Source organism: Drosophila nasuta, chromosome X, assembly GCF_023558535.2.
Source record: "Drosophila nasuta strain 15112-1781.00 chromosome X, ASM2355853v1, whole genome shotgun sequence".
In the NCBI taxonomy this organism is placed as follows: domain Eukaryota; kingdom Metazoa; phylum Arthropoda; class Insecta; order Diptera; family Drosophilidae; genus Drosophila; species Drosophila nasuta.
In genome coordinates, this window is record NC_083459.1 from 31,153,791 (window position 1) to 31,181,711 (window position 27,921).

Below are 27,921 nucleotides of genomic sequence, written 5' to 3' on the forward strand. Positions count from 1 at the left end.
TTTGCATTACATAGATTGAAAAAGTAAATATAATCATATGTTACCTGTTCGCGCACCAAGTCGTCCCAGCCATTGCCGCCTTGCCACACCAGGCCGACCTGGTGCGACATGATGGGCAGGTTGCAGACGAAGCATACGGATGTCAGGTTCCTGCAACGATAAACATTATTTTCAAATATTGTGCGTCTCGAGGCATGCATGCAAAGAAAAAAGCTTAGGGCAGGCATTAGTAAATCGAAAAGAAAACCAACTAAAAAACGTGTGCTGCAGTTTGCATCGAGCTTCGAGTGAAATCACAAATGTGATTTCGAGAAAGCTTTTGAAGCTCCGCATTTGAAAAGTGCACACAAAAGCTCATGCTCGATAAACTTACAACAACAAAAAGCACATGCAAAGTTTTGTTTGTGTCAAAGCTTTCAAGCACGCCACATGCTGCACTTAAAGCTTTTTAGCTTTTTCGTGTGTTCGTGTGTATGAAAGTTGTGTGAGGTGAAGTTGAAAAGCTGTGTTTATAGCAACAAAAATAGAGAGCGTTTCGAGATAGAAGAGGAAAAGTATAGCTGGATAGATGGTGTTTCGCAGTTGTTGTCGAAAAGTTGCGTTTGTTTTTCGTTTTAAAATATTTATGATTTATGTTAGATATGTGTGTTTTGTGCTAACTTTTTGCGTATGACGACGCTGCTGCAGGGCTGATCCATGGACCTGTAATGCCGAAGTTTTGACATGGCGCATGGCGTTCTGTGACTGCAGCTCGGCAGATCCCTTTTCTTATAACACGAAACTTATTTCGCTCTTGCCATTAGCTGATCCGTTGATCCTCGGTGTTCTTCTGCCGTCGTGTTCCGTGTTCCTTGGGTTCCTCCTGTTTGCTTTTTTTTTTAATATATTTGATTTTTGATTCGGTTTTCGTTTAATTTTGCACAAAATGTGTGGGAATAGTCTTTGCAAATTCACAAAATTTCACAGGTTCTTTTTAATTATTGGTATTATTAATTTTTTCTTTGATTTTGCTATTGCTAAATAAGAAAAAAAAAATACATTTGGTATTTCAAATACTCTTTTCGATTTTCTTTAATATCCGTTTTTTTTTTTTGAATTAAAGAATTGAGTATTTTTGACAAACTTCACCAAGAATTTCTTACTTTGCAATTGTTGTAGATTTTTCCGTTTTTCGGTTTTATTTTGGCTGTATTTAAAATATTGTTTTTTTTTTGCTTTAAGTGGGGCGGGGAATTTGGGGAATTTTCTACACACAGAGACACAGAGATACACTGAAAAAAATCGAAGAAAAAAGAATATTTGTTGGTTTTAAAAAACATTAAGGGGATGTTAGAATTCAAAATGTTATTTTGCAATTAATTAAATCAAATGAAAATTCAATATATAATTTATTATTATACTATTTATTCTGGGGGGTCCAAAAACTACGAGAAAGTAAATATTTAATAAATATTTCAGAATATCGTTTAATAATTTTCAATATTATCTACTTTGTAAATTATTGTTGTAAAATTGTAATTTATAACTTGTTACAAAATTGTTTGTTGGCTACAATTGAGGCATGCGAAATATTCTATTCAATTGTGTGTGACAATGAAAAACGTTGTCTCATAAATTTCGTTATTAATTTTCAAAAAAAAAAAATGAAGAAATTATATAAATTACTTAGGCAATTCTATTCAATTGAGTGACAAACTTAGTTTTGTAAATTTCGTTATTGATTTTATACAAAAAAAAAAATATATATAATTATGAATAACGCTTGCAGAAGGTTTTGTTTTTAGTAATTTTATAGAGTTTCAGTATTTTTTTTTCAGTTAAAAAAATGTACTTTTACATTTATCTTAATATTTTTTCTCAGTTGGAAAAAAAAAGATTTAACACTTATCTAAATATTTTTTGTCAGTTGAAAAAAATTTGATATTACATTTGTATTATACAAATTTTTGATGATAAACCCTTGATTCTAAATCCATGGCGATTAATTTTGTTGTTGGTATTTTTGTAGAGTTTTGGTATTTTTGATATAACATGTTTGTTTAGTATTTTTTTTGCAGCCTTGGATTCTAAACCCATGGCAATAAAAACGCATTTGTTATATGCAAATAAGTACCATGATATTGTTTGTTTTTTCCTCCCCCCCTTTTTGTTGAGTATGAGTATATTTTAAGCTTTTGAGTGCAGCCATCGAAATGAATGCGATGCGATGCGATGCGATGCGTTGAGATGCATCCATCCAATCATCAATTGGATGTCTGTTGAGCGTTGTTATTCAGGGGGAGGCACTTGTTACACGTTACTCGGTGGCACTTGGTGCATTCATAAGTATTCATGGATATATTCGTTGCGTTGATTCAATTCCGTATGCAGCGTATTTAAAATAATTGCACTTATTTCGCATTGTTATGCGAATGTGAATGCGAATTCTGAGCAAAGCCCCATGTTGTTTTTCCTTATTGTTGTGAAAAAGCATTATTCGAATAATGTTCATATTTTTTGTTGTTCTGCTTCTTGTTTCCATATTTCATTCGAGTTGAAAGTTTTTCCCGAGAATTGGAAGTGGGAGGTAGGAGGCACTTGCATATAACAACATTTGCAAAAGGCTGCCACTAAGTGGAATAAGAAAACACTTTACGAGAACGAGAACGAAGAAGCATAAGGTAAAATGGGGACGGAGATGAGTTAAAGATAACAAAGACCCCAGGGCCCAAAAAATTCGCATGGGCTAAAATCTCTTAAATTTTGTGCCCCAAAACAAAAGCATAAATAAGCTTACAAAACTAAATAACTATTTTTAGAGCTTACACACAAACATTGAGAAATTGAATTAAAGCCAAGAAAAGATATTAAAATTTGCTTTAAGGTTTGTTTTGGTTTTTTCGGAGAAACACAAAAATTTCGGGCTTAAATTCCTTAAAGGATTTTTACTCAGAAGGTTTCAGATTTGTGAAATTGCAGCGAAAGTGAAATTGCAAAACAAAACGTTTCTTTATTTACTGGTTATTTTGATTGAGACTGTTTTGTTTTGGTTTTGGGAGAAATACAAATATTTCGGGATTAAATAAAGATTTCATTTCGCTGCAGATTTGCGAAGTTGCAGCGAAAGTGAAATTGGAAATCGAACGTTTCTTTTTAATGTTTATTTCTATTCACAGGTGATAAATTGCCACCCCAAAAAAAGTACTCTACTACATTTTTAATGTACTAAGAAGTTCAAAGCTGCAACAAAAGACAGCAAACTAAATTTAATGGACTTATCAACGACGTCTCCATTGGAAATAGACAAAAAAAAAAAGCAAATACAGAAATAGAAAAGTAGAAAGAATTCGTAGAGATGGCGCACAAAGCCAATCAAAATGAAGCGTAAACTTTATTGGACCACAAGTTTGTAGCCGCAAACTTAATAACTGGCAGACACTGACGCTGAAATCCAAGCGCCAGACAAGCGACAGAGACAGATATCACTAGAGAAAGAGAGAGAGAGAGAGAGGGGAGAATAGAACACGACCGGAAGTTGTCAAGTGCGTGCGAGCTTCAAGGAAAACTTGGCAGCTGCTCAGAGTCATTTTGAGCCAAGTGTGCTCAAGTTGTTTGTCAAACACACTCACACACACACAGACACATAGACACACGCATTGTGCTTACACTGAGAAAATATTGGCAGTAAAATTCGACTGAATTAAAAAAATGAATTTTTCATTAATTTCCAATTATTGATAATAATAAATATTATATATAAAACAAATCGTTTTACATTTACATTTCCATTTTTAGACTATAAAGTATTTATATTCTTGATCTTTGACAATATAGTATATTTTGCACACTATGGTATATTTTGAATGTATTTGGTATATTTAGATACATTTAGTATTATTGCGGTATATTAATTTGCTACATTTTCAGCATAATACCGCACTATTTTGCTTTTATTCGACACTAATTTTTTATTCACTTTTATAACTCAGAATTAAATTGATGAATTTGTTGTGTTTTGCTTATCTAAAATTGTGGCTCAAATCAATAATATTTTCAAGTCTAATCAAAGTCTGCGAATTTTTCCCGCAGTGTACACACAGAGCAACATTTATGGTTAGCAATCCCCCTCTTCCCTTCTCCAGCACTTAATGGAGTAGTATTTTTTATAAAACTATCGCTGCTGCTTGTTGGCAAGTTTATGGCTCAACGTTGCTGTAGCTTTAACCTGGGCCAATCCAGATGCCAATTGCCAGCTGGCGGCAATTCGCTTAATCAATTTCAAGTGCAACGCCAGTTGCACATACAACCTAACCTCACTCTTTCTACCCATCTCTCTATCTCTCTCACTCAGGTGACCCTAAAAATGTTGCTTGCTTTTTTGATTGACAGCTGTCAATTTGCATTGAAGCAGTGAAGCGAGAAGAAAATACCCTGGCAAATTAGCAAAGTGCTCAAGTGGGGTATGATTGGATTATGCAAATCAAATGCGAAATCAACTTGACGCCAAATTCAATCAAAACTCAATTTTGTTCGAGTTTTCAACACAATCAAGAATTAAGGCGAAGGACTTACTGAAATATTAAATTGCGATTATCGCTATTCAAATATGCAAATGTTGATAACAAGTTAAAACTAAGTGGGTGGTATATATACATATATATATTATTTTTCCTAGATAATATATAAATTAATTAAATTCGATATTTATATATTTTGAATATTTATTAACATTGCCTAAAATTTGTATTATTCATTGGCCATCACATTGCCTTTGCTGTTTCTTTCAGTTCTAAGCATTTCAAAGTCAAGCATAAATGTAAACACACATTTGCATTGTATTTGCCTTTGTCTTTGCGCAAAGACAATAGCAACAGCAACAAAGTAAGCCAGCAGCGGCACTCTTCGCACATGTTCTGACAGCAGCGGCACTCTTCGCACATGTTCTGACTTTGTTGCCCCACGCAATTCGCTTTTTAATTGCTTTGCTCTAATCTTCGCTGTAAGCTTAGCTATAAAACACACACACACATATAACAGAGCATACGCAAGGATTTGTCAGCCGTAAATTCGCTGCGTTAAAAATGCCCAACAATTGCAGGTGTCCGTCCAAAGGAGCACCTGATGCAACCATCAACAAATTGTCCCCAACAATGTATGTTAAATGTATTTTATGTTCTATTTGTATTTGTGGTTTTGCTAAACACACACACAGCTAATGCGCAGCGAGTTTAATCACTTGTAAGGCAAATATTTTTGTAATTTTTTCTCACCCAACGATCGCCATATTGAAATCCTTGTTTGTGGTTGCAAAATTTAATTTGTCTGCAAAAATTTAGAGTTGCAAATCTGCACACGCGTACACACATTATAATTCACATTTATAACTCTAGCACACAGATAATATTGCACTTATGCCATAATTATTTTTGATTTACATACGCGTTTTAAAATTTGCATATTTTTTACGCGCACGCACAAATATCGCGAAAACTAATCGAGCTTAGACCGGCTATCGATAAATAATACAATTAAGTGCGTGACACGATTGTGTACGTGATTATGTGATTATCGATAGCGCCAATGCAACGAAGACAATGTTTGTTTTTTGCTGGTCACACTCAGAATTGTCAATTAGAATTGAATCAACTGTTAAGCCAGCCACATAACCATTGTAAATAGCGATGAAATGAAAGAGATTTGTCTCATTTCTTTTTGGAAAATCAGCTTCATTATTGCTAATAATCTAATTTGTTGATGTTGATGATGTTGTTAATATTTGGCAAATTGGAAATAACTCAGTTGGAGTCCCATATTGCATATCATTTAGATTGCTTGTAGACTTTCTTAATTTAATATTACAAGTAGATCAACAACAAATTTAATTCTTGTACTATAAATTATTTTCAAATCGGAATTTAATTGCCGAAAATGAAGTCTTGGTTACTTTACAACACTGTCGTCAGCTGATCGCAGCAATCGTTTAGCGATAGCTACCCATCGATAGTTGCGATAGTTTGCAACACTGCCCCTTGAATTTCGTGCGTTACAAATTTAATATAATATATTTAAATTTTCCGTTTTTTTTTTGAGTGCAAATTTTTGTTATGTGTTTAATTAAATATATTTAATGTATATAGTGAAATGCGCATATGCTCAAAGCATTTGCTTGTGTCCTGAGCAGCTTCAGCAAAAAGTGTTTTTTTTTGCGCCAAATTTGATGGAGCCCAATTTTTTTCGCGGCATTTTTTTGCGTCTGCAGTCGGAATATTTTTTATGTGAATTATGTGTTTAGTGAATATATAAGATAAAGGTATATATGTGAAAGTTTTTCCCTTTTTTTCGAGTGCTAATTTGTGTTATGTGTTAAATAAGTGTTTATAGTGTAAAGCCCATATGCTCATAGCATTTGCCTCAGCAGTCTCATTTATTGTGCGAGTCTCATTTATTGGCGCCGCCATTTTTTTTTGTCATTTGCGGCTGCAGCTGCAAATTTTTTTTTATGTGAATTATGTGTTTAGTGAATATATAAATACATATATAAAATATATATGTATGTGTATAGTGTGCGTGTGTGCGTTTTATATGCGTCGGGTAAAGCAAAAGAAAATGAAGCGAAAAAGTTTTTCACGGGCCGAGCCGCTTTAAAAGTAACGGGAAAAAATCGAGTAAAAGCCAGTGCAACAACAACAACAACAACAGCAACAACAACAACAAATTGAAAGTGGCACGCGTAAATTACTTAATCCGACTTAAGAAGTATTTTCGCATGTCACACAAAGCCGGCGACTCTTCTTCTAACGGGAGCCCTAACGGAACCCTCCATCGTTTGTTGTTGTTGTTAGGTAAGCTTTATGGGTGGGGAGGGGGAGGGGGCGTGGCACATAAATGCCTGCACGTACTTGTCCGCCTTTGATCTAAATTACCAAACATTTTCAGGTATTTCAACTTTGAATGCCAAGCGCAACCCAAGACAACAACAAACAAACAGCGCGACAGAGCGAAAGAGAGATGAAGAAAGAGACAAAAAGTGCAAAAAGATGCAAACCGTTAGACAGCGAGAGCGAGAGCGAGATAGGTAGAGAGTTAGGAACAGTGAGTAGGAGAGAGAGCTAGATGGAATGCGGATTGTGGGCAAACAGCAAAAAAGATGAAGAAAAACGCAAAAAAATAAAACCGAAAATGAAAATGTCAAATGAAAAAGACCCCAAGAGGCGTCTAGAGCCAGACAGTTAGATGGCTACACGGAGAAAAATGGGACAAAAATAACAATTTGTTGGTTAATATGCTAGAGTAGATTTCGCTCAGCATTAATAGCTTGACACCTCTCTTAGCAGGACAGCTTCTTTTGCCGGACACCTCCCGTAGGGGAATACATTGCTTAGCCGACCTCACATAACGTGACATCTCTCTTATACAGACACCTCTCTTATACGGACACCTCTCTTGGTCGGCCGTCTTCTTTGCGGACACCTGTAGGCTTATACATTGCTTAGCCATATACTTCACTTGGTCGGACACCACATTTAATGTGGCACCTCCCTTTTACGGACACCTCTCGTAGCCGGATATTTTCAGTATTTTCAGATATTTTCAGTATTTCAGTCACGCATGATTTTCCTCTACAAGTTGATTGATTGTTTCGCTCAGCATTAATAGTTTGACACCTCTCTTAGCAGGACAGCTTCTTTTGCCGGACACCTCCCGTAGGGGAATACATTGCTTAGCCGACCTCACATAACGTGACATCTCTCTTATACAGACACCTCTCTTATACGGACACCTCTCTTGGTCGGACGTCTTATTTGCGGACACCTGTAGGCTTATACATTGCTTAGCCGTACACCTCACTTGGGCAAAGACCTCACATAACGTGACATTTCTCTTATACAGACACCTCTCTTATACGGACACCTCTCTTGGTCGGACGTCTTCTTTGCGGACACCTGCAGGCTTATACATTGCTTAGCCAAATACTTCATTTGGTCGGACAGCACATTTAATGTGGCACCTCCCTTTTATGGACACCCCTCGTAGCCGGATATTTTCAGATATTTTCAGTATTTCAGTCACGCATGATTTTCGTCTTCAAGTTGATTGATTGTTTCGCTCAGTGCATTTAGTTAGTGTGGTTGGGCAGCATCGTTGAGCCTTGGCAGTTAATCAATGAATAGCCGCACCCAACTGGCCGCCGTCTCCTCCTCCCTCGCATCTTTTCACCTTCCCTCGCCTCGGTGTCTCTGTGTCCTGCTGCTGCGGCAATTACATCAAAAGGAAACTGTTAGCTGGGGCTCAAGTAATTTTTCAATGGCTGCGACGACGCTCGAAAATTAACTAAATAGCTACCGCTCCCGCCCCGCCCCCGCTGACCATCATATTCCCAACTTTATTTTCTCTATTTTTATACCCGCTACCCATAGGGTAGAAGGGTATTATAACTTTGTGCCGGCAGGAAATGTATGTAACAGGTAGAAGGAGGCATCTCCGACCCTATAAAGTATATATATTCTTGATCAGCATCAATAGCCGAGACGATCTAGCCATGTCCGTCTGTCCGTCTGTGTGTCTGTGTGTCTGTGTGTCTGTATGTCTGTGTGTCTGTCCGTCTGTCCGTCTGTCCGTATGAAACACTGGATCTCAGAGACTATAAGAGATAGAGCTATAATTTTTTTTCGACAGCATTTGTTATGTTTGCACGCAGATCAAGTTTGTTTCAAATTTTTGCCACGCCCACTTCCGCCCCCGCAAATCAAAAAAATCGAATAACAAGTGTAATTTTAAAGCTAGAGCTACGAATTTTGGTATATACAATAATTACTGTAGTAGTTATGATTCCTGAAAATTTGGTTGCGATCAGATAAAAATTGTCGAAGTTATTTAGGAAATACTTTTGTATGGGAAAAACGCCTACTTACTAGGGGTCTGAGTTGCTTTGGCCGACAATCTGGCACATTGTGCCGTTTATGGTATATTTTGAATGGTGTACTATATCGATATACCAAATATACCATTTGGTATATTTTTAGTATTTTTTAGTATTTTCGGTATATTTTGAAAATGATACCGCAATATTTTGCCTTTATTAAAAATGGGTAGCGGGTATCTCACAGTCGAGCACACTCGACTGTAACTTTCTTACTTGTTTTTTTTTTCATTTTCATTCTTCACTTACTGAAACGCTGTACATGAAAAGTTACTTAGGAGCCACATTTGCTTTTTTTGTGTCGCGTCGCAGGTGGCAAGCACACAAAATGTTTCGGTTTCGTTCCTTTTATTTTTGTCCTACAAATTTTTGCTTTTCATTTGAAGAAATTGCATTTTATTGCCCGTACGATGGGCCGTGACAACGCGGCCAGACAGACAGACAGACAGACAGACGGACGGACGGGCTGGTAACGGTAAATGTCCGACATTTAACTAAATTGCTTCATTTTTGTGTTTTATCTGCTATCAGGGGGAAGCAAAAGTCCATAAACGTAACGCAGCTGCAGTTTGCTCTGTAAATAGACTTTTGGGTATTTTGCTCTCTCTCTCTCTCTCTCTTCTCTCCCCTTCCTCTCACACTTTTGTCGTTCTCCTTTAACATGCTGTTGTATATTAACTACTACGCATATTATAAATGACTTTTCAGTCTTTGACGGCAATTTCAATTTATTTGTTTTAACGCAACAATTTGTCTGTTCCGTTTGCAAACTTCCAAATGCCCTTTCTTCTTCAAACTTATTGCCTTAAAGTGTTGGATAATAAGTCAGCTTAGCCAAGTGATTATGAACAAGTTTTAAATGCTTTTTAACAGCATTGAAAATAGTATATTTCAAGGTTCACAGCTGTATGTTATATTAGCATTTTTGGGGTATTTTATGCAAATTTATAGACTACACTCGACTATAGCTTTCATACTTGTCTTGATTTTTATACCCGCTACCCATAGGGTTAGAAGGGTATTATAACTTTGTGCCGACAGGAAATGTATGTAACAGGTAGAACGAGGCATCTCCAACCCTATAAAGTATATATATTCTTGATCAGCGTCAACAGCCGAGACGATATAGCCATGTCCGTCTGTCCGTATGAACACCTAGATCTCAGAGACTATAAGAGATAGAGCAATAATTTTTTTTCGACAGCATTTGTTATGTTTGCACGCAGATCAATTTTGTTTCAAATTTTTGGCCACGCCCCTTCCGCCCCCGCAAATCAAAAAAATCGAACAACAAGCGTAATTTTAAAGCTAGAGGTGCGAATTGAGGTATATATAATAAAAACTATATGATTCCTGAAAATTTGGTTGCGATCAGATAAAAATTGTCGAAGAAGAAATACTTTTGTATGGGCAAAAACTTACTAGCTTTGGCCGACAATCTGGTATACTGTGTCGTCTTTGGTATATTTTGAATGCGGTACTATATCAATATACCACCTATACCGTTTGGTATATTTTTAGTATTTTTAGTATTTTCGGTATATTTTGAAAATAATACAGCAATATTTTGCCTATATTAAAAATGTGTAGCGGGTATCTCACAGTCGAGCACACTCGACTGTAACTTTCTTACTTGTTTTCAAATTGATTCGTTAATTTCTTTTTAAATAGCTTGATCCGAATTTCATCAATGAATTCCCAATGATAATAATGCTGTCATTTATTATGAGCAATGTGCGATTTTCCATTGAGATTTCAACATGTCTGTGAACAAGATCCTTTCGCACATTTCGCACACGAAAATTGAATAACCCAATCCTACTTATGGCCTCATAAATGATAAATCCTGGCCAAGCATTGAGGGAGCATTCAGCTGTGATAGGCTTACGTTTATTTAAGCTTTTTTTCTACTTTTTTTTTTTCAAAAGTATTTTAAATATATACTTGTATTTTTGTAGCCTGCATGATTTATATGTAGAGTGTGTTTGTGTTGCTTTTGCATTACTTTTTTGCTCGTTTGAAATGGACCTTAAAAGCACCTTCAAAAATCCCCCGCGCTTAGAGAATGCTGCTGTCAGCTTAGCCCATGACCATTTGAATAAATAAATAATTAAAGTTTTTCGCCCAGTTTGGATATGCACAACACAGCAATTTAATATGCGCAAAGTGAAACTACAGCGGGAGATGGAGACGGAGATGGAGACGGAGACGGAGAGAGATACAGAGAAGGAGACGGAAACGTAGACGTCGGACGCATGCATCAACATCCGTTTTGAGCTGGATTTCTGCTGATGATGCTGCATGCAAAAACGAACCGACAGACGGACGCACTGTTGATGTTGTGGCGCTAACAATGCAGGCGTTTTCCTTTTGTTAGGCACTGTGTGTTGGGTCAGCGGTTGGCTACTAGTCGCTACTATTGCTGCTTGAAATGCACAAGGCGCATTAATGGCCAAGTTGCTGCTAGCCCCCTCACATGATGGACTGACGGCAGCTGACAGCAAAATAATTTCCGCTGACAATGCGGCACGCTGCCAAAGAAAGCAAACGGAACGCACGAACTGGACGCAACGGACACGCTGTCGACAGACCGACAAACAGACAGACAGAGAGACAGGACCGTAGTAACAATATTGTATAAACTGGGCCAACAGAAACAGAGAGTTCTTTACCAACAAAAGAAACTTGTCTTCAGCTACTAGGAAGATTGATTTGATTTGTTTGATTTCTGAGAGCAGCATTAAAATCAACTACGAGTATCCTCGACTGTAAGATACTCGCTACACATTTTGAATAAAATCAGGTTTCAATTTTAAAATATATCAAATAAATATATCGAAAATACTAAAAAAATACCAAGTGCTACATTTGGTACATTGCTATAGTCCGCTACTCATTTTGAATAAAATCAGGTTTCAATTTTAAAATATATCAAATTAATATACCGAAAATACTAAAAATATACCAAATGCTACATTTGGTACATTGCTATAGTCCGCTACTCATTTTGAATAAAATCAGGTTTCGATTTTAAAATATACCAAATTAATATACCGAAAATACTAAAAAATATACCAAATGCTACATTTGGTACATTGCTATAGTCCGCTACTCATTTTTGAATAAAATCAGGTTTCAATTTTAAAATATACCGAAAAAAATACCGAAAATACTAAAAATATACCAAATGCTACATTTGGTACATTGCTATAGTCCTACATACTAAATATTCCAAAGAGTGTAAGATTGTCAGCCAAAGCATCTTATACTAAAAATATACCAAAGGCTTTATTTGGTATAATGATATAGTACTCCATTAAGTGCAAAATATACCAGATTATCTTTTGAGATGTTTATTCGAACTTTTAAGCAAAACTAATTCAATTTTACAACAATTAATTTCATAAACTTTGTATGTAGTTTTCAATTTTGATTAAAATTTGAGGTTTTTGTCTGTTTGAAACGCTTGATTTGAGATTTGATTCGCTTGACTTTGTTGCTGGCAGCTACAAATTGTGCTACAAAGTGTAGTTAGTGTATGTGTGTTGATTTTCCACCCGCTTGAATTGAAAGTCTGCTCCTGGCATGCGGTCGATTGGAAGTGTGCAAATGTGTAGCATACTTCACGGCGACATGCAAAAACCCCAGCAGCCATTATGCAAATCAAGCGAAAAGGCGATGCCAAAACATTTAAGCCGTTTTAGCTCAGTCTTGCCTTGCCTTGCCTTGCTCCTCCCCCTTACCAGTTAGTCAACCCCTTTTGTCTTGCCCCTTTCCCCTTTCCCGCGCTATTTTCTCCGCTTTCCACTTTGTTGTGTGTTTGTGTTGTTTGGGGGCGCAAAATCTAATTTCCTTGGCATGCGCCACAGCCACCTTGGAAACAACTTTTCCTAGGCAAACCCGCGCGTATGTGTGTGTGTGTGTTCAAGTGCACATGGAATGCTGAGGGGCAAAAGTGTTGCCCAGGTGATGTTGATGCTGATGATGCCCCAAAAACATTTTTTTGTGCTGGCCACATGACGAATCTCAGCAACGAATTTAATGCTATCGATTTGCAATGACTTTAAGTTCATTCTACGCAAAATTTTCAAGTACACAAACACAACACTGAAAAAAGACCAAGTTCTAAAATCAAGAACAGACAACTTTAACAACAACAATTCTTAAAACTAAGGACATTCGTCTAAAAAATGTTGGACCAAAAATACTATATTTCGTTCAGTAATTTTTTATCTCGTAATAACATTTTTGGTCTTAAAACTCTAAGGATTTTCCTCTTATTAAAAGTGAGGTATTCATTTTAAAATATACCAAGTGCTTTATATTGATAAAACAATAAATAAATAGTAGAAAAAAACAAAATGATATAAAGTAATATTGCTTTGATCTTATAATAAAATGGTTGGTCTTAAAACTATAATTAAGAACTTTCCTGTTTTGAACTTTTCTTGAAATCAAGATGTGTTTTCTAGCATTAAGATTTTCATGTTCTTGACCAAAATTCTTAGTGCTCAGACCAATATCTTGATTTTACGAGAATAACTTTGTTTTTCAGTAAATTAATCGATACAAAATTGAATGTCTTTTCTCGCTGTGTGGGCTTGCTAATGACTTTGGCTGCGAGAGTCAAGTGCCAGGCGGCATCCCGTTGTGCCGCACTTTCTGTCGTGTAACCCACTAAACTAAATGATGCTAAAATAGTGTCAGTGCCCCACCTGCTGTTGCCTCTGCTGCTGTTGCTGGTGACTTTCACTTTTGCTATGTCAAGTCTAAAGCCAAACAATGGACCGCATCGTTTGCTCGTTTATTTGCTAACAAGTCTAAAATGAAATTAATTATAGTTACGCACAGTTGCCATGACCCACAGGGCAAAAGCTCTGATGCTGCTGCCGCCAAAGGAGCAGCCATTGTATATGCCTGTCTCTTTCTGCGAGGGAGGAAGGGAATTGTGCTTTTGCTTTTGTTTTTGTTTCATGTTCCAGTTTCAGTTTTGAAACCCGCATACTTTGGGCTGCGGCTGCTTGGGCATCTGATAAATGGCCGCAGGCGGCAGAGCAACTACGTCGGCAAGTCAACTATCGCACACGGTTTTCGGCTTAGTTTTTTTTACTTTTTTTTTTCTTTTCTTTTTTTGTTTAGCTTAGACCTGTTCACTTATGGTACTATAAGCTTAAAGGGTCGAGTAATTTTCTAAGAGAAATAGAATTTGATAAGGAGGAATCTCCGAGTCCACGCTTTGGCTGGCAATCTGGTATATTTTGTGCTATTTAGTATATGTTGTACTCAATAGTATATTTCAAATGCATTAAAATATCGGCTTACAAAATATAGCCATCGGTATACATTAGTATTTTCACGGTATATTTTTGATATATTTATATTAAATGGTTTCTGTGATATCTGGTATATAGATATACCAAAAATAGTCCCTGATATATTTTTTTAGTATTTTTTCGGTATATTTTTGGTATGTTTGTGGAAAATGGTTTTTATTCAAAATGTTGTTTATGTCACATTTTTTTTTGCTATTTTATTGTTGGTATATAGATATACCAAAAATAGTCCTTGATATGCATATGTTAGTATTTTTTCGGTATGTTTGTATAAAATGGTTTTTATTCAAAATGCTTTTTATGCCACATTTTTTTTGCTATTTTATTGTTGGTACATAGATATACCAAAAATAGTCCTTGATATACATATGTTAGTATTTTTTCGGTATGTTTGCAAAAAATGCTTTTTATTCAAAATGTTCTTTATGCCACATTTTTTTTTTTGGTATTTTATTGCTTAAAATTGTTCTTGCGTTAATCATATAGAATAGCTGGTTGTACCCCAAAAATAAATTACTTAAAAAATTAATAATTTATGCTTTGCAATTTTTTGTTACACTTCGCTTCATTTTTTCTTTTTAGATGTGCTTCGAAAATCTCAACGAACTTAAACGCTCAGCTCGTTGTTCAGCAGCCAGCTGCCAGCTGCTAACTTCAACTTGGTAAGGTGAGTACAACACTTTGATTCACTTTCAACATACTTTCGCCATCTACATAAAATACCCTACGTCTAACTTGATATGTTTAGCTACTCATGTAATGGGGCTTTCATGAGAAATTCCATTACTTCAAAATTCTCAATTTCAATTAATTTTAGTTCTCAAAAGTTTAGAAGCAATTGTTTACGTTAACTTCAATGGGGCATATTACTATTAATCAGTATTTTGGTTGATGAGTTGTTATTGCAACGAAAACCTTGAATCGAAAGAACTGCAAATTGGTCATTTAATAGTAATATGTGCAAATTGTAGAAGTTATAACAGAAATATGTTTTAATGACTACTCTGTAGTATATTTTGAATATACTAAATAAAGAATACTTTAGTATATTTTCAGTATTTTGCAGTATATCAATTTGGTATATTTTGAAATTAATACCTCGATGTTTTACTTTTTTTCACAGTAATATATTTCAAATAAAGTACTATATCAATATACCATTATATAGCCTTTGGTATATTTTGTAGTATTTTGTATACAGCTTTTTGCTCTTATTCACAATGATTTCATGCATCCATCGAAAGAACTGCAAATTGTTCGTTTAATAGTAATTTGTTCAAGTTGAAAATATTGCAGTATATTTATCAAATTCAAGGGTATTGCTCAGTCGCTTTGGCTTTTATTGTACGAGTATTCGTATTTATGTTTGCATGTGAGCCTACAGATGGCTAAAAATAGCTCAGCTTGGTTGGTTGCTTGGTTGCTTCGGCATATTTTGTAATCACGCCCAGGCATCTGATGTCTGTCTCGGCTTGCCTCGGCGATGGCCCTGAACTTTTAATTAATGCATGCAAGTGCGTGAGCAACGAGCAACGAGCAGCTCAGAAGCACATCGAAGGGCTGCGAAAAATGCTATAGCTTAAGCTCTTTTGGCCCAAACAATTTTTACCCCAGCCCCCTCAACCCCCCGATTGCTCGGCGTTTCGGGTTGCGCTTTACACAAAAACGCGCGGCGGCATCATTTCAAGCCTCGTGTCCTGTGTCCTCTGGCTTGGTTTTTGGCTGCTTGTTTACTTTTTATATCAAAAACTTTTACGAGCTACAAAATATGCTGAGGCTGAGCGCCAAAAAACAAACACAGAGAGTGGAGAGTGGAGAGAGAGAAAGTGTGGAGTGGCAGGGAAAATAAATAAAAATAAAATTGATAGCATGTTCGTTGGGGAGAGAGGATTGGCTACCTCCCTTCACCCCTTCTCTTTACCCTTTGCTTTATAATATATACTTGTATTTTGGGTTGTGTATCGGTTCAGTTCCTGATTCGGTTTCGACCTTCGGCCACAAAAATGGGACAATTATCGGTTTCGCAATTATCGCATCGAAGGAAGTGTTGATGATTACGCTTGCTAACAAATTTCGGTAAAGGTTTTTAGCACACATAATGCGGTTTGTCAGTTTTGTAAGATAATTTATTTAACAACAACTGACATCAACATTTATTTTTGACCTGATTTGCAGTTAATGTTCTGAGCTTTATCACTTGTAATTTGTCAAAACGATTTCATTAATTTAGTCAAATTCACAAGCAATTAAACTGCAAATTTAAATCACTTGAATCACTTGAAATGCGCTTCATACGAGTATTCGCAAAGCAAAAGCATCATCATCATTCACAAATCTGTGGGCCTTTAATAAAGATATCCAACCTGAAACTTGCTCACGATTCTTAAGGTGTGTGTTTTTCCTTTTCTGCACGAACAAATCTCAGTTAAGAAGTATGCTTTATTTTTTTTGTTGTGTTTTGTTTAGCTCTCAACTGTATAACCATAAAAGTATCTGGCGTATTTGCAATCTAATGGTGTTTTAAGAGAGTTGAGCATCAGATGAATGATATGCAAAAGTAAGGAGATGCGACTTCAAGGATGGCGAAGGCGAAGGAAATTGGGAAATCTCAGGCACAAAAGGACGTTGCGTGCCTATGCGACGTCTTTGGGTTTTTTTTTTCTCTCCACCTGGTTTTATGGTTCATAAAGTTTTTCAACCTGCGCCACACAAGCGCCATCTGTTGTCTGTCGTTTTTCCTCGTATTTTTTTTTTTGTATTCCCGAGAAGAGAAAAAGCTGTGCGCATTTTATTTTATTTATTTTTTATTATTGTTATTATGATTATTATTTCATATGTTTCAGTCGCGATTGCTGCCTGATTTGCTCTATTTGTTCCCACAGTTGGGAGTGAATGTGTGTGTGTGTGTGTGTGACATATGGCACACACTCGAGCACAGTCATCATCGTGATCATTATCACCGTCATGATGATGCCTGACGAGTTGTTAATGATAAACAGAATGATGATGATAAAGAAGTCGACTGCTCTTGTGCTCTGCTTCTTGATGATGAAAAACGCTTTGGGCCAAGAAAGTTGTTAACATAAAATGGCTCACTGCACACACATACACTCGCACACACGCAGTCCCATGTGTGTGTGTGTGTGTATGCTTTCGCTCTGATTTTTTATACATGTATATATTTTTTTTTTTGCTTTCATTATTGAAATGTTTTGCATTGCCCACTCCGGCACTTTTATACCCGCTACCCATAGGGTAGAAATGTATGTAACAGGTAGAAGAAGGCATCTCCGACCCTATAAAGTATATATATTCTTGATCAGCGTCAACAGCCGAGACGATCTAGCCATGTCCGTCTGTCCGTCCGTCCGTATGAAACACTAGATCTCAGAGACTATAAGAGATAGAGCTATAATTTTTTTTTCGACAGCATTTGTTATGTTTTCACGCAGATCAATTTTGTTTCAAATTTTTGGCCACGCCCCCTTCCGCCCCCGCAAACCAAAAACATCGAATAACAAGCGTTATTTTAAAGCTAGAGTTACGGTTTTTGGTATATACAATAATATCTATAAAAGTTATGATTCCTATTGATTTGGTTGCGATTAGATAAAAATTGTCGACGTTATTAAAGAAATACTTTTGAATGGGCAAAAACGCCTTCTTACTAGGGGTCTTAGTTGCTTTGGCTGACAATCTGGTATATTGTGCCGTCTATGGTATATTTTGAATGGTGTACTATATCGATATACCAAATATACCATTTGGTATATTTTTAGTATTTTTTTTAGTATTTTCGGTATATTTTGAAAATGATACCGCAATATTTTGCCTTTATTAAAAATGGGTAGCGGGTATCTCACAGTCGAGTACACTCGACTGTACCTTTCTTACTTGTTTTTACTTCAATGTTTTTTTTTTTGGAGTTGAATCTGCCTGAAGGGAGCCTGCCTCATGATCCTGGCTGCTGTCTGCCAACTGCTGGGAATTTATGATGCTCAGCTCAGCTCAGCTCGGGGTCGGTCGGAACATTTTCATTTTTGGGTTTGGCATTCACCTTTTTGTGCCGTTAATAGCGCGCATCTGTCATTGCAATCGCTTTTCAGGCACATCAATTTCAGGCATCATCGCATTTTATGCCCTTTTATTTATAGTCACAACTTACCAAACTATACGAGCAAAACAGAGGCCAGTCATGACATTTTGCATTTGATGACGATGACGATGACGATGATGATGATGATGAACAACACAAATCACAACACAATTGATTTACTGCCAATACCCTTGAAATATCAAGAATTGAGTATGCGAATTTCAAAAAGAATTATACAGAAATTCTTACAATTCACTTGACTATTGGAATTTCTTATGTTCCAAGTTAAGGTCACACAATTTAATAATATTTTGCAGGGTAACTGACCCGTTGAGCAGCGGTCCAAATCGAAATCAAACTGCTGCTTATTGTTTTTTCGGTTGGGTTGTGAATTTGTGGCAAACTTTTCATGTTTTTCAGTCAGTTGTGCCAGCCGCAAGCCATTGCCAAAGATGATGATGAAAACTGAACTGAGCCGAGACTTCAGTCGACTCGTCTCCGACTCCGACTCTCGACTTGCGTTCCTTTGAGGGGTGGAAGCAGCAGTGAGAGTTGGATGCCTGGGGCATGCACGGTGTGTGGAAGCAATGTAAACAAGCTCCACTCCCTCACTCACAGAAAGAGTGACGCTGGAGAATGGGGGGAGGAAGAAGGCAAGGGGGAGCGAGTGTGTGAAAAGATACACATACTGAGATTTTTGCTGGCCAGTTTTACGGTTTGATTTTGTTCATCATTATGCGTTGCAGGCTTCTCTTTTTCATATAAAAATCAAATCTTTTTTTTTTTTTTTTTAATTGTTAGTATGTTAATATACTAAATAAATTATAATCCAGTTTCATGTTGAAACTCTTCTATACCCATCAGTAATTGTTTGCACAATTAATACAAAGAGAAAACTCTATTCAGTTAATCACGTTGCTGTTGAAATATATTTTTTATTTGGATTTTTTAGTATATCAATATACTAAATAAACAATAATCTGTTTAGTATAATTGTTAAATATTAAGAATTGAAGCTAATTATTCCGCTTCAATTGGAATACAAATCTTTAATTGTATTTTTAGTATATTAATATACTAAATATATAAAAAAAAAACAGTTTTTTATTGAGTTGCATTTAGAGTAGAACTTTGAAACTCTTCTATGTATACTCATCTTTGATTATTTATGAGTTTTATAGCAGTTTTAGTATATTAATATACTAAATAATAATAATAAAAATACCTGTTTTCTATTGAGCTGCGGTGAGAGTAGAAACTTGAAACCCTTTCCATGTTTAACATTGTTTTGTATTATTTCTGAATTTTCTAACATGTTTATCGAATTAGTTTCCAAGTTTACAAATTTATTAGTATGGCACATTTCGGGCCAGAGCTTTGTTACTAAAAACTACAAATCTCAAATCAATTCACACACAAGGCAATTCAATTTGATACTTTTGAAGAAGAAAACAATCCTAAAATGTTTCACTCCTTTATGTTTGTGGATTTTTATACCGATTTGCTCGAATAAATTGAAACCGTGCATTGGCATACTTCATTTTCATTATCAGGCGTGAGACTAAGCCGACAGGCAATGGCCACACTTTTGTCATCTCAATTAGCCAAACGTTTCGCCTGCCTGCACTAGGCGTGGCTTATCTCTTGCCTCGGCTCTTAACTGGCACCTGGAACCTGATTTCGTAATTGGCCAGACAAGCGTTAAAGCTGTAGACTGACCTTCAATGGGATTCGATAAAGTTTTGAAGACAAACTGATAGTCAAATGTTTATTGAACGACTGTCTACTTTTTGTTTATATTTATTAAGGCACTGTTAAATATGACGCCAGCCACTAACGAATTATAATTTATAAATTTATACTGCAATTTATTTCATTTATATTTTCTTATCTTTTGTTAGTTATTTTGGTATATTTTGAATCAATATATCAAATATAGTCGTTGTCGTATATTTTAGTATATTAATTTCGTATTTATGGCAAATGTGTAGCAAATGATTGATTTTGATGTTAATCAATTTTGGTATATTAATTTGGTATATTTAAGAAAAATACCGCGGTAGCAAATGATTGTTAGTTACTTCAGTATATTTTGACTTATTAATTTGGTATATTTAAAATACCAAACTACATTGTTTTGTTTGAATTGCCATTTATGTAGTTGTTAATTAATTTGGTATATTTCGAAACAATATATTAAATATAGTCTTTGGTATATACTTATATATACTACATTGTTCTGCTTTTTCCCCAAATGGGTAGCAAAATGGTGGCCAACAACTATCATAACTATAACTATAACCATAAGCAGGAAAGAAGTGTTATGTTAATACTATATATCGATTGCATGTTAGTTGCGGTTGTGGTTGCGGTTGCGGTTGAGCCCAGAGCATATGGAAACCCGCTAATAATTGTAGCAATAGCAACGTTTTTGGCTTTGATGGTTTACCACCCGCCTTCTCCTTTTCCTTCTCTCTCTTGTTGGCCATATGTTGACCGTTTGGCCCAAAAGGCACAAGAACAAAGTTCCCAAACGGCAAGTTCTCTAAGCTTTTGTATACTACGACTAAAGTAAACTTGGGGCGTTCTCTTGCTGGCAAACATGTTGTTGGTGTTGTGCGTCGTGGGGGCGACTGAGAAGGGGGCGTGGCAACGTTTGATATGTTGAAACCACTGAACTACGAGAAACAACTGCAAATGCCTCTCTGATGTTTCACGTCAAGGTTCATTTGCCAGTTACCTGCCAATACAATGCCCCACTACCTTTAGTCTGTTCTACCCCTCTTCCCCCCTACCCACCCATCCCTCCTCCTCCTGCTCTCAATTGCCTCGTCAACTGTGGCAGCTGTCGGGTATGTTTATGCATATTTTGTGCACAGCTTTTTTTTTGTTATACTTTGTTTTAATATTATTTTTGTTGGCCAGTGCAGTTGCCAGATCAAACAATTGACCAGTGTGAAAGGCGTGCCTTTGGTGCATGGGCGTGGCAGCCGCCCACGTTGATGATGGGCTGCCAGGCATAATTTATGCCCCCAGGCCAAGAGAATGGATTAGGCAATGGGACGTTGACGTTGACGTTCACGTTGGCGCTGACAGGAAATACAAAGCGGAAATTTGTTTAAGCAAATTTTCGAAAATGCTACCTAAACGTGCCACCGACTATTCACTACCCTAACCACTCGCACTTAGTGGAGAGCAACAGGCAACAAGCAGCAGAAGTAGAGGCAGAGGCAATCGGAGAATCCCCAGGAGTCGGCAATAGAAATGTCGAATGGCAAGTCAATGTTGCCGCAAGACGCAAAAGAACTTAAAAGAATTGCTCAAGTATTAAGCAAGTTCCTGTGCCACAGCGCAACACGAAGGCGATATGAAGATGAAGATGAAGAAGCGGTTGTGAATCCGGGGATGTAGCAATAGATCCCAAGCGGAAACCGGATATGCCAGGCGAGAGGCAAAAGGAGAGAGACAGAGAGAGACAGAGAAAGCGCACTTGGCTGGCAAAAAAAATAGGTTAAACTTGTTGCAATAACTTTTAGACAGACCCCAAAAGGACAAACACACTACAACACACCCCAACACACATACACACACACATGTTTTATGAGCAGCGATAAATGTTATTAACTTGGCCGAGTTTGTTGGCCAAAAACTTTTGTAATTGAACGCCCGGCGTCTCGAAAATTAACTGTACAAAAGCAAGCGGAGAATTGGCCTATAACGATTTATATGCCACTCGACTTTCGCTTCAATGTTCGTTGTCATTGCCCGTCATCTTTGTTGCTCTTGTTTTACTTCTTGTTGTTTTTTTATACCCGCTACCCATAGGGTAGAAGGGTATTATAACTTTGTGCCGACAGGAAATGTATGTAACAGGTAGAACGAGGCATCTCCAACCCTATAAAGTATATATATTCTTGATCAGCGTCAAAAGCCGAGACGATCTAGCCATGTCCGTCTGTCCGTCCGTCCGTCTGTCCGTCTGTCCGTATGAACACCTAGATCTCAGAGACTATATGAGATAGAGCTATAATTGTTTTTCGACAGCATTTGTTATGTTTGCACGCAGATCAATTTTGTTTCAAATTTTTGCCACGCCCACTTCCGTCCCCGCAAATCAAAAAAATCGAATTACGAGCGTAAAGCTAGAGTTGCCAATTTTGGTATATAGTATATAGTAGTTATGATTCCTGAAAATTTGGTTTCGATCGAATAAAAATTGTGGAAGTTATTAAAGAAATACTTTTGTATGGGCAAAAACGCCTACTTACTAGGGGTCTTAGTTGCTTTGGCTGACAATCTGGTATATTGTGCCGTCAATGGTATATTTTGAATGCGGTACTATGTCGATATACCAAATATACCATTTGGTATATTTTTAGTATTTTTGCAGTATATTCGGTATATTTTGCAAATTATACCGCAATATTTTGCCTTTATTAAAAATGGGTAGCGGGTATCTCACAGTCGAGCACACTCGACTGTAACTTTCTTACTTGTTTTTTTTTTGCTTCTGCCTTGGCAGCCAAACCATTAAATGCCATCTAATATGGCCGAAACTTGAGCAAAATTGCCGCCGGGCCATAACATTTTCTCCATTTGACTGCCACTGCAACAACAGTGTGGCGGGCTCTTTGAATTAACTTAAATATACATACATATATACAAGTATATTTTCGAAGTACCCCTGTGAACCGATTCAATGGCGTTTTAAATAGCACTCTTATGGCTAAACGTTGGCTCAAAATTGCTCCAAGGGGAATATGTGTTGTGGTGTTCGTTGCGAAAGTTTTCTTTTAGTTACACTACATGCTGTTGGATTGTAGTTTGGCTACAGAAGGGTATTTAGTACACTAATCAGTTGAAAAGTGCTTCAACCGGTTGACAAAGGTTTCTTAATGGCAAATGATTTATTTAATAGCCAAATAATTAAAGTTTATGTTCAAATGTATGAAATACTTAATAATGTAGAAAACATCTTAAAGAAATGGGTTCATAACTGTTTCATAACCGCTTGATAACCGTTTCATAAAAATGTCTAATTTGTACCAAATTTACTTTAATAGCTGCAATGCGGTGTATGGCGTGAATTGGAGTAGTCTTTCTCCCATAACCGTTTCATAGCCGATTGATTTTTTATATGGATGTGAATCAGCTATAGCTTTTAATACATTCATAAAGAAAACCCCAAAGTGTGTGCCGCTAAATATTCTGATAACCGGTACATAACCGTTTCATAACCGTTTCGTAACCGGTTCATAACCGTTTCAGAGAAATGTTTAATTTGTACCAATTTTAATTTAAGAGCTACAATGCGTTGTATGTAATGCATTGGAGTAGTCTTTATGCCAAAACCGTTTCATAACCGATTGAGAATTTGTTTTAAATTGATGTGAATCATTGCATTAAATAAGAAACAACCAAACCATGCGCCGTTAAATATTCTATATATTTTTAGTGTATGCATCACATTAGCTCCACACGAATCACTCAACCCAACGCATATCCCCCAAAAACCTCAACTAGAAAGAGAGAGAGAGAGAGCTCCACTTGACTACTGTAGGCATTTTTCAAAGCATTGCATGCTTCGGCTCGTTGGCGCGTGAATGAGCATTTAAGTGTTTTCCCATGTTTCGAGCACTTTGTTTTTCGCTCTCTCTCTCTCACTCTCTGTCTGTGTCTCTGTCTGTCTGGCATGTCTGTTAATGCTGCGGCGAATATGATCGATTTGCAGTTCGCTGAAGCTCGAAACTAATCTGACCATTGCCCTGAAAACTTGTCGAGTTGTTTTGCGGAATTTTGTGTGAATGGCTGGAAATATGAGCGCGGCAATTGATGAAGTGCCCCAAAAATCAACAGTAACATTGTTGCCAAGGATTTAATATTTGTGACATGACTTGTTAATACCTTTTAATTATTGACTTGGAGACAGTCTAAGGAATTCATTTGTGACTTTCGACTTACAGAGACCCTTTTGTCAGTTGTAAGTTGTACTTGAGTTACTGTTCAAATATTATTTAATATGTTCAAAGTTGAATTTGTAAATAGCTTGTTTAGTTTTAAAAGTAATACTTGACTGAAGGATACCCTAGATTTGATTTCATTGCTAACATTCGAATTCAGAGACCCGCTAGTTGTAAGTTGTAACAAAGTTTCTGCTGCTTACAAAGTTATTGTTCAAATGGGATTTAACATGTTCAGAGTTGAAGCTTTCTTAGCTAAAAATGTACTTCTTCACTGAAGGATACCCTGGATTGGATTTAATTGCTAGCATTCGAATCACATAGATACCCTGGATTTGATTTCATTATTAACATGCGACTTGCAAAGACCCTTCTGCTACTTGTTCCATAATTTCGTATTTATAAATGACTAACATATTATTTCAAGTGCATATAATTGAACTTCTATGTAACTTGTTTAGTTTAAAAAGTTCTAATATTTAACTAAGGATATCCTGGACTTGATTTCATTTGTGACATTTGACTTGCATAGACCGTTTAGTAAATTATTGCTTAAATATTATTTAAAATGTTTCAAATGCACATAGAACCAAATGAAACAAGTAAATAATTTAGTGCTTCAGCTGAGAAAGTTATGCTTTCAATGTCATACTCGACAGGAGCATACCCTGTAATGGTTTTGAAGTTGAAAGGTAAAGTAAACTGTTTCAAATAATGCCCGTTGCCCTTTTGCATTGCTGCACAGGGTATTGAGGCTTTTCATTTCTGTTTGATTAACTTCCATTTGGCCCATGGGCAGCCGTGCCAAATGCATGCGTTGAAGCTGTTAGCTGATCCAAATGGGCCTTCAAGCTGTGTTATTACATTGCCAGCTCCCAAATTCTCCCCTCCCCCTGGATTCCACTTTTCCGCCATTATTTAGCTCGCATTTCCCAATGCCAGTTGCCTGTTGCCAGTTGGCCATTGTCCACAGATGGGTTTATTAGGAAAACTCTGTCCAGAAAATACCAAAAAGCCAAAGAGAAGTGAAGCGAAGAAGACTGTTCGCTGCTCGTGGCGCTTATACAACTGACTAAGCACACACAAAATCGTTGACTTGGGCCATTTGAAATATGCAAAAAGCGCCGAGTCGCTGTCCAAAAATGTTGCTCAAGAAATCGGATATGCCGGGCTATGCTATGCGTGTTTGTGTTTAATATGCAAAAGCCAGTCGTGTATACAAATAATGTACACGTTAATAAACACGCATAGATCAGACAGGAAGGAAGGCAGGCAGATTTTGGGAGAACGGGAGGCGGTAAATAAACAGCAGTGAGTCTGTAACTGAAGTGTAACAAATCTTTTGTCTGTATGTGTGTGTGTGTATGAGTGTGTGTTTGTGAGCGTGAGCGTGGGCAACAATGTCTAACGTGTCGTATACGCAATATCTCAAAGAATGCCATAGTAACTGTGTATGTGTGTGTGTGAGTGACTCTATCTGTATCTGTAGCTTTGATACGTGAATCTTGTTTGTCGCTTCCCCTTTGGTTGCCCAAAATGCTGCCACAGTCGATTGGCTTTCATTTAATTTTCAAGCAAGAAATTCTATAAACTGATACGATTTAAATGGATGAATTGTTACAAAATGTGCCGCAATGATGGAATTGATTTGCCAGTTGTTTATTATTCGGCTTTAATTATTAGTTTATATATCGACTATGGAGAGAAATGCCAACTTATTACGGGTCTTAGTTGATTTGTCTGACTGAATCTAGAATATTTTGCACTCTATGCTATATTTTTAATGTGGTATATACCAAATATACCAAAGACTTTATTTGGTATTTACTATAGAGTGGAAAACATACCAAATTGTCGACTTAATCAGCTAATACTAAAAATATACCAAAGGCAATAATTGATATATTAACATACTACTATATATCAATTATTGCCTATGGTATATTTTTAGTATTTTTATATATTTCAGTATATTTTGCACTCTATGGAATATACTAAATATAGTCCGTGGTATATTTTTAGTATTAATTGCTTTGGTTGACAATCTGGTATATTTTGCACTCTATGGTATATTTTAAATGTAGTAGTATGTTAATATATTGCCTATGGTATATTTTAGTATTAGCTGATTAAGTCGACAGTTTGGTATATTTTGCACTCTATAGTATATACCAAATAAAGTCTATGGTATATTTCAGTATATTTTGCACTCTATAGAATATACTAATTATAGTCCGTGGTATATTTTTAGTATTAATTGCTTTGGTTGACAATCTGGTATATTTTGCACTCTATGGTGTATTTTAATTGTAGTGTTATTTCATTATACCAAATATAGCCTTTGATATATTTTAGTATTTTTGCGGTATATTGTTTTGGTATTTTTTTTTTTTAAATAACACCGCTCTGTTTTGCTTTTATTCGAAATGGGGAGCGGGTATCTCACAATCCTTCTGACTTGTTTGTTAATTGAGAGAGCGCGTTTGATATGAGCTTAGTTAGAATTGTTTTTTAATTTCATTTACTGCTATAATCTTAACAAATCAAAGCTTGAAATAAAGTAACCAAATTGTTCATCGAACTCTTTTTTTTCTGTCTCTAAATAATGTTTTCCGAGGCTATGAAACGTGATGCACAGCGAGGTTGCATAAAAAATGTAAAATCATTTAGCATAAGAATGGGGATAAACACTTTGAGCTCACGCATTGGCCAGTGAACCAACTCTTTATTATTTTCCATTTTCAACATTTTCTTTCTTTTTTTTTCGTTTTGTTTTCTTTTTTGGATTTTGGTTAAGAACTTGCCAGCTGCGGCTTTTGTATATATTTTGTTTGAGGGTGGACGCCCTTTTGCCAGCGGTTGCAAATTTATTTATTTTGTGTTTTTTTGCTCTTCGTTTATTTTACTTTATTTTTTTTTTTTTGGCGCTGTGAAGATTTATGCAAATACTCGCAAGTCTATTAAATTTGCATATTTATCAATTTGTTTTGCGTGTTTTTTTTTTGTGTTGTGTTGTGTTGTGTTTGTTGCTGGCTCGTTTGTTGTTTATGTTGTTTGCCTTTGCCAGCATATTTTAATTATTTCACAGAGCCATTGCCCTAAGTTATTTAAACTTGATTTGCATAGGCAACACAAAACGCAAGACGCAAGACTTTGTGAAACTGTGAAAACGTTGAACGATAAAATGAAGAAACTGCTGAGCTGCTGTTGACAAAGAGGCTAAAGCGCCATTCAAAGACAGAGACAGAGAGTGAGTGAGAGAGAGAGAGAGAGACGAAAACACATTTTGTGGCAACATTACGACGCAGTCTAATTAATAAAGATGCAATCCAATTAGGGTCTTCCATGGCTCAGATACATCAAAGGCGTCTCAGCTCAGCTCAGCTCATACCTTTTGCCATAATCCATGGCCCAATTCCAATGCCAATCGCAAATGCCAATGCTTCTCATTCCGTCGCTGGTAAGGCGATCAAATATTAAATAGACATTGCCCCAAATGTGCCCAACATTCACTTTCCCTCCCCCCCTTCCCCCTTTCCAACAATTAGCACAAAAACTAAACCATTTGCTAAGCCCCCAGCTCCCCAAAAAACTGTTGTCGACGGAGCACAGCAAAGGCAATTATCATTATGA

The 27,921-nt window shown here is 36.5% G+C and overlaps 1 protein-coding gene across 1 annotated transcript in view; it reads right to left on the minus strand.

Annotated features, from left to right (window-relative positions):
* LOC132795956 (uncharacterized) overlaps positions 1-27,921 on the minus strand; it is a 172,855-nt gene that overhangs the window by 95,454 nt on the left and 49,480 nt on the right. Inside the window, 3 exon segments of the mRNA XM_060806926.1 lie at positions 45-150; positions 661-1,016; positions 1,143-1,271. Of these exon segments, the coding sequence (XP_060662909.1) occupies positions 45-150; positions 661-725 (171 nt within the window). The 5' untranslated portion in view covers positions 726-1,016; positions 1,143-1,271.